Here is a 10044-nt window from a genome sequence, read left to right as displayed (position 1 = left end):
ATTGCATCACACCTGAAGGCCTTTTTGCTCAATCCAGCGCTACAAATTTACAGATTATCTGAATTTATTCTCTCTCCCGTCAAATTTTATTTATATCCTTGTAACTCTATGTAAGCAGCATTTTTTTAAATCCACAACTCCAATCAAGCTACTAATTTCAATGCCTTCCTACTAGATCTGGATAAGCAAGACAGCAATTTGGCTACTGCATGAATTAGTTTGCTCTGGAGCCCTCCTTCCTGAGCTAAGACAAAAATGTGTGAGCTGTATGCTAAAAAACTATGAGCTAGCTCACACTAACTCATCTTAGAGGGAACACTGGTCATAATATCATAATATGCAGTGAGGCCAGAAGGCGAAGAAGTGGCCAAGATTTAAAAAGCCAACTTCTAAAGGAGAAGAGGGGGTACATTTCTGCCCATATCTGCCCCTGCTACTATCAGTCGAAGGTCACCATATGATCTTCCTGGATTAAAGAGGATTTTTTTAAAAAAACAAAAGACCCTTCCTAACTATTTACAGGACCCTGGACTTGGAGTGTGACTAGTTCTGCAGCCTCCCCTTAGCTCACTCCTGCTGGTCCCTGTATGTATTTTTCACCACCACACAATGCCTGTGCAAAAGTTCACTCCGGGATGTAGTCTCTGAAAGAGTTGAAGCTCAGGCTCCTGCCACTTGAGGTCAGGGTCGAGTTGGCGTGAATCCTAGGGATCTTCTCCATCAGTTTAGACACAGCCCGCCTCTTGAAGGTCCCTGGAGAAAAATGCCCTTGCTTCATCAGCTCATTATACAGGGTATTGAACACCATCACAGTCTCCTCGTAGCTGTCCCTGGTGGAAATCTCGTAGAAAGGATGCTTCAAGGCCTTGGAAAGGTTCTCCCCATCCTCAGAGGTCACCATCCGGTCAAACTGCAGGTCCTTCTTATTTCCAATGATCACCACTGGTGGCTGCTCACTCCCACTGCTCCTCTTCGGGCTGGAGTGGATGTGGTTGATGAGGAAACACATCCTCATGACTTCGTCAAAGCTGCATCTGTCAGTGACCGAGTAAACCACAGCAAAGCCATCTCCCCACTTAATCTTCTCTTCTATTTGTAGGGAGTCTTCCTCCTAGGACAGAAAGACAAGTCACAAAACAAAGACTCTCTGCACACAGCACATTCTCTGCCAAAAACTTCTTGCTCCTCGTGGCCCAGCATTCTCAAAGGTATAATATCACACGGTACAAAAAGAGAGGGCAACATAATAGTCAGCCGAAGGTCCTGTGTGCACAAAGCGTGGCCCATAGACAGTCGCTGCACCTGCTCTCAGAAGCATGTGCCTAACGGCAAACCCTCAAGATGAACTTGTGTAGATTACTCGTCTCTTAACACAATTTACTGTTCACTTTGTAAAATTAAAATTAATAAAAAGTGAATCCCCCACATATATGCTTTTAGTGCAAGCTCCTCAGTGCCAGGTTAACTGCTGGATCAGAACAGCTAGACATTCATTTGGGATTCATGCAAAAATAGAATTAAAAAGTGTGTTCTCTTTGTAACAAACCATTAAAAATCTACCACCCAAGAATGAATCCTTCATGATTTCCAAGAACTGAAGTGCTGAACACCACTCTACAATAACAATTAATATACATGCATCTGTGCCAAAAAGCTTCCAGAGCATCCGATCAGGAAACGACAAATGAATCAAAACAGAGAAATGCAACATACGTATCCTAAACAAGCTTCTCTGCTGTTCTCCAGTTCTTACTACATTTGGCCTTTTTTCCAAATATGGAAACTGCAAATCTGATTTTATAAGGGAAGGCGGTCTTCATTTCCCCCCTCTGTGACTTCAGTTTTGATTTATGGACTGGCCAAAACCTCCTATTGAAATTATAGCCAGCATGGCCTTGAGTTTAACGACCCTTCAATCAACTCTCAAATACTATTAAGTATCTGAATGCTCCCATCTGCTAGCCCTTGTGCAGACATCTTATCTTTGTGTCACATCAAGATGAAACTTGTCACTGTTAAGGTCCACCTAATCCCTCAGCATCAGCCTGTACACCAACACCACTTCCTGTTTCTTCCACTCTTTTATGAGCCTTTGAGCTTTTGGAAATTTTGGTCTGTGAACAAAATCGGAAATATATGAGGGAAATCCATATTTTAAAAATGTTCAGTGCCACGAAGAAGAGCTTGTTTTAATACAACGATCTGTGATACCATCCACTACATTATAACCATACCTGTCCTGCTGTGTCAAGGATTTCAAAATGCACCATCTCTCCATCAATCACAGCTGTATGCCTGTAAATCATCTCTGTGGAAAAGAAATATGTATGAGAATTCTCCTAGAGATGGATTGACTCAGTCAAGGGAAGCCACAGCCTTCAGGTTGCAAGACTTGAGCAAGACTATTAAGGATAGGGTGTTTTGAAGGGCATTAATTCACAGAAGTCACTGTAAATCGGAAGTGACACTTTAGAGATGTAAAATTTCCGGAAATTTTGAAGCTCGGAAAAAAACCCGTTTTTTCAGAAAAAAATGGACATTTTTGGAAAAATTGAAAAAAATGCTACATTAGCATTTCTTTTGTCTTTTCTAGATTGAAAGTCATTCTGTTACTTTAGGAACATAAAATATAACTATGGACATTTTTACTTGGCATGAAATTATTACAACTAGCATATTAAAAATTTAGTGTATCCAAACAATTATTACAAACAGAATACCCAACCACATGCAAAAACAAAACTGAAACTTTTTTACTTTCTTCTGACAATCGCACCTCCTAGAGGAAGAAATGCATCTTGTTCTTGCATTGGAGAGTTCAGTTTGTAACCTAGGACTTACTTGTCCTCAGTGCACAGAAATTAGATCAATCAGATACCATATATATATATTTTAGAAATGATTTGGAAAATATTTGAACACCTTGTCTTAAAATATTTTATTCATCGTGTTAAAATAAAACGTTCCATAATCAATTTCTTTTCTTTTCTTTTTTCAATTTTTCCAATTTTTCGGAAAAAAACAAAAAAGGCTTCAGGAAAAAAACGGAAAAAAAACCGGTTTTTTCCCGAATTTTTCCGTTTTTTTTCCGGGCCTTCACATCTCTACTTAACACACACATCTGCAAAAAGCCCTGGTAAAAAGCCAAAGAGCATTCTAAATGAGGCTCCTTAATTTATTCCTTGGTACCCCTGAGACCACCATTAAATATGTACAGAGTTTAATATAGGAATCCTCCTGCACGCATTATGAACATGCACACTCCAAACTTATGAAAATGAGAACACGTTGCATAGTAATTCTGCAGTCATCATAAGTTGCAAAGCCCTTTCATTTCTTATAGAACGGTGTGTTCTTATGAGCCGGAAGCTAGCAGGTTCAAGCCCCTACCAAATTTTAGCTGAGGAAGGGGGTGCCCCTGTGGATTACTAGCCAGGCAGCACAAGATGTTCCCAGTGCCTTAGACTGTGTCTGCTTCCTTTTGGCTGGGGCAGTCTGTGAGCATGCCAAGTAGGATCACAAGTGGGGCTTATCTCCCCTTCTCCTCTGCACCCTGTAGGCATGGCGGACATAATGTGAAATATTCAAATGTGTTCCTTTTATGATATTGCACTCTCCACCAAGCATTTATTGGAGAAAGCAGTAAGAAATCTCATTTGGCCACAAGCCAAAAAGCACCAGTGGGCAAGTCCCTCCTCAACTTTGTATGGAATGTGCACTGTTAGATCCTTGGTGTGGGAGTAAAAGGGTGGGACTGAACTTCTGAGTGAAAAACAAGGAGACCATCTGCACCAGATATTACCAGAATTAACAACTCTGATTTAAATAGCCCTGACTATACTTTTCCATCCAGTACATCAGAAAAGTCATTCTCATGAATTTGTAGAATAAGGACCTTTCTGTATTCAAGTGTGGTACCAGCCAAGTTCAGTCACATGGCTCTTCTAGATGGACATAAACAGATCCCTTGGAAGATGGAGCTTAATATTATAGCCAGTAAGTTTGGCAAGAGAGCACCAATTACACTCAGTGAAGAAGAATTATAACAATGTGAATATAGACTTTCTTTTGACTGGTGGACTCTAGCTAGCTGTAATAAATCTGTAACTTAGGTCATAAAGATCTGTTTCTCTTCATTTTTGAGCTGCCTGCTGAATTTTGGTCATTGGTTCGAGGTTAGGTTATGACTGCTTCCTAAATTTGCTTTAGCCACACACACACACAGAATCCACTGGTTCTTATAAACATGATTAGATATGCTAGAACCAATGTTGATGACACTCAATTCCAAGTTTTATTTAGGTACAAGCCCTCCCTCCTCTGTGAGGGCAGATCTGCACGTTTCCCCCACACACACACATAGCTAGCAATCTAAAACAGTCCAGTGGCTCCTTTAAGACCAAGTTTTATTTAGGTACAAGCCCTCCCTCCTCTGTGAGGGCAGATCTGCACGTTTCCCCCACACACACACATAGCTAGCAATCTAAAACAGTCCAGTGGCTCCTTTAAGACCAAGTTTTATTTAGGTACAAGCCCTCCCTCCTCTGTGAGGGCAGATCTGCACGTTTCCCCCACACACACACATAGCTAGCAATCTAAAACAGTCCAGTGGCTCCTTTAAGACCAAGTTTTATTTAGGTACAAGCCCTCCCTCCTCTGTGAGGGCAGATCTGCACGTTTCCCCCACACACACACATAGCTAGCAATCTAAAACAGTCCAGTGGCTCCTTTAAGACCAAGTTTTATTTAGGTACAAGCCCTCCCTCCTCTGTGAGGGCAGATCTGCACGTTTCCCCCACACACACACATAGCTAGCAATCTAAAACAGTCCAGTGGCTCCTTTAAGACCGGCCCGCCTTCAGGTACAAACTTTCCCTCCTCTGTGAGGGCAGATCTGCACGTTTCCCCCACACACACACATAGCTAGCAATCTAAAACAGTCCAGTGGCTCCTTTAAGACCAAGTTTTATTTAGGTACAAGCTCTCCCTCCTCTGTGAGGGCAGATCTGCACGCCCCCCCCCCAATAGCTAGCCATCCAAAACAGTCCAATGGAGCCTGAGCGGTGGGTGTTGCCTTCTGACACACTTCCGGTGATGTCAGGGGTGTGTGGCATATGCAAATAAGTTATGCTAATGAGTTATGCTAATGACCTCCTAAATCTCTTTTTCTACGAAATGACCCGTGAAACCATAAAAGGCGTTAGACCAAGGTACCTTAAAGTCCACCTCCATCATGGGAATCTGCCTAAATGTGAGATCTTCTGGTGGCATCCTGTTCTATAAATCCATGCTGTCTGAAGTGAAGCCAGTGGGCACCAGAGAGAGAATTTTCTTAGCTGTTGCCTGAAGATTGTTGAATCCCTTTCCATTGCAAACCCATTTGGCCCATTCCCACCTTGCGTTCCAACAAAACGCTGACCAATTTGTTTTAGAAGGCCTTTGATACAGGGCAGCTTATAATTTGATTGTCGGGTTTGAGTTTGGATTTTCTGACTGGTGCTGGTTGCTACATTTTTAGAGTGGTTAAATTGTTTTTTTATAGTTTTTATTATCTATGTCTTATTGCATTTATGATTTATACGACTGTAAGCCACTGCGGACACTTTGAAAATAAATCAATAAACCATTTAACAAAAGGAAAAGAACACGTCTTGGTGGGCTGAAGGCAAGGCTAGCGTGGGTCTGATTTTGTTTCCCTCATCTTAAGTTAGTGGTAGGTCTGCCCCCTGAGGCAGGAAGGGTTAGTATGTAGAAGCTGAAGGGAGTTGGTTACTGCTATGATACTGAGAGGGATTTATTGGACTTCTAAGTGTAGGCCCAGAGAGACAGAACTCTGCTCCGTTCCCCCGGAACACAATTCCTGTTAACATAGTTCCATTTATCGTGATACATCTATATATCTAATAGCCAAGTTGCCCCCTCCGTGCAGATATCTAAATCCGCACATCGAGGGCACTTGGGGGGGGCAGAGAGATTTTCCCGCACACTTGGAGCAGTCTCCAGGTGTGCACAAAAATCTAAAAAGTTGAAAAAATATACGGGGGATATTTAAATCCCCCCAAAAGTAAAAGTGTTCCCTGCGCAGGCGCAAAGAATGTTCTGGCCATTGGGGAGGAGGCTCAGCAGGCCTGGTGGCTGGGAGCCGCTTGGGCTTCACCGCCGGTGCCGGGGGGAGTGGGAGAAGGCTCGGCAGGCCCGTGCAGCTCGCTGCCAGTGCGGGTGTGTGGGGGGAGAAGGATTGGCGGGTCCGGCAGCTGGGAGCTACGCGGGCCTTGCTGTCGGTGCCGGAGGGTTGGGGGGGAGAAGGATTGGTGGGCCCGGGCCTCGCTGTCAGTGTGGGGAGGTGGGGGAGAAGGCTCACCTGTGGCTGCTTCCTCCTCCTTCTCCCCCCCCCGCGTATCATGGGTCCCCGCTTCTTGTCCTCTCTATTCTATAAATAATTTTAACAGTACCACAATTAATAAATCCACTAAATGAACTGTGTGGTCAAAGTTTTGTTTAGCCACAGAACTAAATTAAATAGACTGATACTAATGCAGGGTCTCTTGTGCTGTTATTCAGTTACATAATCCTTAAGGTATGCAGGTCTTCTCTGCAGTGTGCCCATTATCTCAGTGCCCACTATTAGCCTCTGGTCCTGGTTTTTCTTCATTCTGCTGATCTTCTCTTTCTCTTCTTCAGCTGGCACTTCCAATTGCTCCCCAATGTCAGCAAGCTGCCATGGAGTTCTGTGTAACATTGTATGCTTCTGGCTTGAGTTCATTCCCCCCCCTCCCGTGATAACCAGCTTGTGTTTCCCTGTTGCTTCTGCTGTGCTCATTAGGTAAATTCCTTTCACTGCCTGTTAGGACTGCTTTGAAACTTAGATAATGCCCAAGGTCGACTGCTGGAGGTTGGAAGGAGTATTGGAGTTGCTTTGATTATTATGTGCTAAGGCTTGAGAACCAAATTAATGTTTATGTTTAAGACCGTTTGTTCCCAGGGGTTTGGGCGCCTGTTTTACCTGCTTTCCCGCACGCGGGAAAAGGACCCATTGGCCACGGCCTGGTATGATTTTGTTTATTACCTTGTACCCCAGAGGTAGTCTCCATTCTTAACAATCCTTATGTTCCTGATTTCACCATCGCTTTAATAAATGCTACTTTGCTACAAACGTGGATTTATTTGAATGCCTGGAGAACCGGACACCCAAGTTGTTCAGGCATACTGTATCTCTTATGCCATATGTATTTTCCTACTTGCCCTCCTTGTGTAATAACTTCACATGATCCGGGTGATACTTCCACTTTCACTGCTCCTTCTGTCCATAGCTTGTGGTTCATTCCTTCTGCGCTAGTGGGGCCACACCTTTACTACGGATGAGCAACGAGTCGATTAGGTAGGATCCAGACTCCGGGATGGAGTGGCCAACTGGTTTGTGGGGCTGTACAATGTGGCCGCCCCAGAGCTGAGAGATGCGGACGCGTTTATGCAGGCCCTCCGCTGCCAGTTCGAAGATCCACTAGAACACGAGAAGGCCTGCACCCACTTGCGGGGAATTCGCCAAGGGACCAGGTCGGTGCAAGAGTATTCAGATGAGTTTAAAACAACGGCCACAAAGTTGTTGGGCTGGCCGGAAGAAGTCCTCATCGAGTTCTACAGAGCGGGACTGAATGCGGTCATTCTAGAGAAGGCGTTGGCACAAGACAACCCGCTCACACTAGCCAGGTGGATCCAGGTAGCGTGCAAAGCTGAGAACCAGTTCAACTCGGGGCCGCAGTGGTAAAATTAAGTGAGCCAGTAGTGTTTTCCCAGATGGATGGCACCACAATGCGCTCGTGCCAGTATCAGACTGTAAAATTGCCCATTGGGGTGGGGGGACACTGGGAACTACAAAACATCATAGTGCATCCCACAGCACAGTTCCTGATGGTGCTGAGGAAACCCTGGTTAGGGGCACATGATCCCTACGTAAAGTGGAGTAAGGACTGTTTGACTTTCCTAGACCCCCGGTGCAAGGCACACCAGTGGGACCCAAAATGGGGGGCAGAGCCAAACCCGGTGCCGGAGCAAATGTGCTTGGCACGAGAGGAACTGAATGCCATTCCCCCTGAGTATCATGATTTAAGGAAAGTATTTGAAGAGAAAAAAAAACGAATGAATTACCTCCCCATAAGAATACTGACTGTACTATAGAAATCCTACTGGGGCACAAGATGCCAAAGAGGATACTGTACTCTATGAACCCCTTAGAGTGGGAGGAACTAAGGCGATTGATAGATAAAAACCAGGAACGAGGTTTCACCTGCCGGCTAAGTCGTCGTTCGCCGCCCCGTTTTATTCAGGAAGGAAAAGGACGGGGTTTTGAGATTGTGCACCAATTTCTGGGGGCTGAATGCCGTCTCCATGTCGAATGCCTACCCCCTCCCCCTGATCAAAGACTTGCTTGCCGAGGTAGCAACGGGGTGAATTTTCACCAAGCTGGACCTACGCGATGCGTATTTCAGGGTGCGCATCTGGGAGGGGGACGAATACAAGACAGTGTTTAACACGCCGCTAAGGCAGTTTGAATACTTGGTGATGCCTTTTGGATTGAGTGGCGGGCCGGGAGTTTTTATGAACTTAATAAATAAGGTGTAACACAAGCATCTGTTCAAAGGGGTGGTGGCATATTTAGACGATGTGCTTGTGTACATGCAAGATATGGACTTGCATGTGAAACTTGTGCGCGAGGTGCTCACCGCCATGTACGAGAACCGCCTCTATGCTAAGCTGTCTAAATGAGAGTTCCATAAGACAGAGATCAAGTTCCTAGGCTACTGCATAACCCAGCAGGGGCTGGGGATGGATCCAGGGAAGGTCCGGGATGTGTTGGGGTGGGAGGCCCCCCAGACACGGCAGCAACTGCAGTTTCCTAGGATTTTGCAATTTCTATAGAACCTTCCTCCAGAACTTTGCACAGGTAACTCTGCCCCAACGGACTTGTTGAAAACCAAGGGGAAGGGCCCAAGCGCAGTTAGATGGTCATGCAAACTGTTCTGGACCCAGGAGTGCCAACAGGCATTCGAGGCACTGAAGGCGTTGTTCACCTCCGAGCCAATTTTGCATCATCCCGACGTGATGGGCGGCACCATCTTACAGAAAGGCCCCGATGGAAAGTTGCACCCATTGGCTTCTGTGTCCAAAAAGTTCTCAGGGGCTGAACGCAACTGGGCAGTGTGGGACAAGGAAGCAGCAGCAGTGCATTTGGCTTTATGCACCTGGCGCCATTGGTTGGAAGGGGTGAGGGTACCGTTTGAAGTGTGGACAGATCATAAGAATTTGGGAGTCCTCCGTACGCCTAGAAGGCTGAACGTGAAACAGGTCAGAATGGGCAGAATTCTTCTCCAAGTTCCAATTCACAATTAAGTACCTGCCAGGCAAGGCGAACTTCCTTGCTGATGCTCTGTCGCGGTTGCCGCAACATGCGAGTCAGAGGGAGGAGGTGATGAACAGTATTTTTCCCCCAGCCCAATTGGGGGGGGGGCGTGATCACTCGCAGCTAAGCAAGGGAGAGGGAGACCAGCCGAGCGGGCAAGGCTGCGGTGCCGGGGAACGACTCGGGCTAGCTAGAAACTTTTATCTCTGCCTTCTCCCCTCAAGACTTAGAAACTGTACTGGCAGAGGGGCTGGAGCATCGGGAGGATGGTCTTTGGGCGAAGGGGGACAAAATTTATGTTCCTGAAACCTTGCGGGGAAAGATGCTGTCACAATGTCATTCCAGCAAGTTAGCGGGACATTTTGGTTACCTGAAGACTCTGCACCTGATTCTCCGCCAGCTCTGGTGGCCGGGGGTCCGGCGGGCAGTTTCTCAGTTTGTGAGCGAATGTAAAACGTGTTTGATGTGTAAAAGGCAGGGAGGGAAGGTGCCGCTAGAAACTCCAGAGCATCCATGAGCTGTCATTTCTATGGACTTCATTACTGATTTTCCTCTGAGGGAAAAACGGTAATTTGGGTGGTAGTTGATTTATTCTCTAAGCTTTGTGCCGTGCAAATCTATCCCCACGGCCAAGCAACTGGCCGCTA

The 10044-nt window shown here is 45.7% G+C and overlaps 1 protein-coding gene across 1 annotated transcript in view; it reads right to left on the bottom strand.

Moving 5' to 3' along the window:
• Window positions 1-270: 270 nt before the first annotated feature.
• The window catches only part of LOC107111796 (ras-related and estrogen-regulated growth inhibitor-like), a 70661-nt gene continuing 60887 nt past the window's right edge, over window positions 271-10044 (bottom strand). Inside the window, exons 4-5 of the mRNA XM_015412829.1 lie at window positions 2235-2308; window positions 271-1111 (exon numbers count right to left, since the gene is read on the bottom strand). Coding sequence (XP_015268315.1) covers window positions 626-1111; window positions 2235-2308 — 560 coding nt within the window. The 3' untranslated portion in view covers window positions 271-625. The remainder of the gene's footprint in view (window positions 1112-2234; window positions 2309-10044) is intronic.

Source organism: Gekko japonicus, unplaced genomic scaffold, assembly GCF_001447785.1.
Source record: "Gekko japonicus isolate JY-2015 unplaced genomic scaffold, Gekko_japonicus_V1.1 scaffold1149, whole genome shotgun sequence".
Classification (NCBI taxonomy): domain Eukaryota; kingdom Metazoa; phylum Chordata; class Lepidosauria; order Squamata; family Gekkonidae; genus Gekko; species Gekko japonicus.
This window is presented reverse-complemented; position numbering and strand designations above follow the sequence as displayed.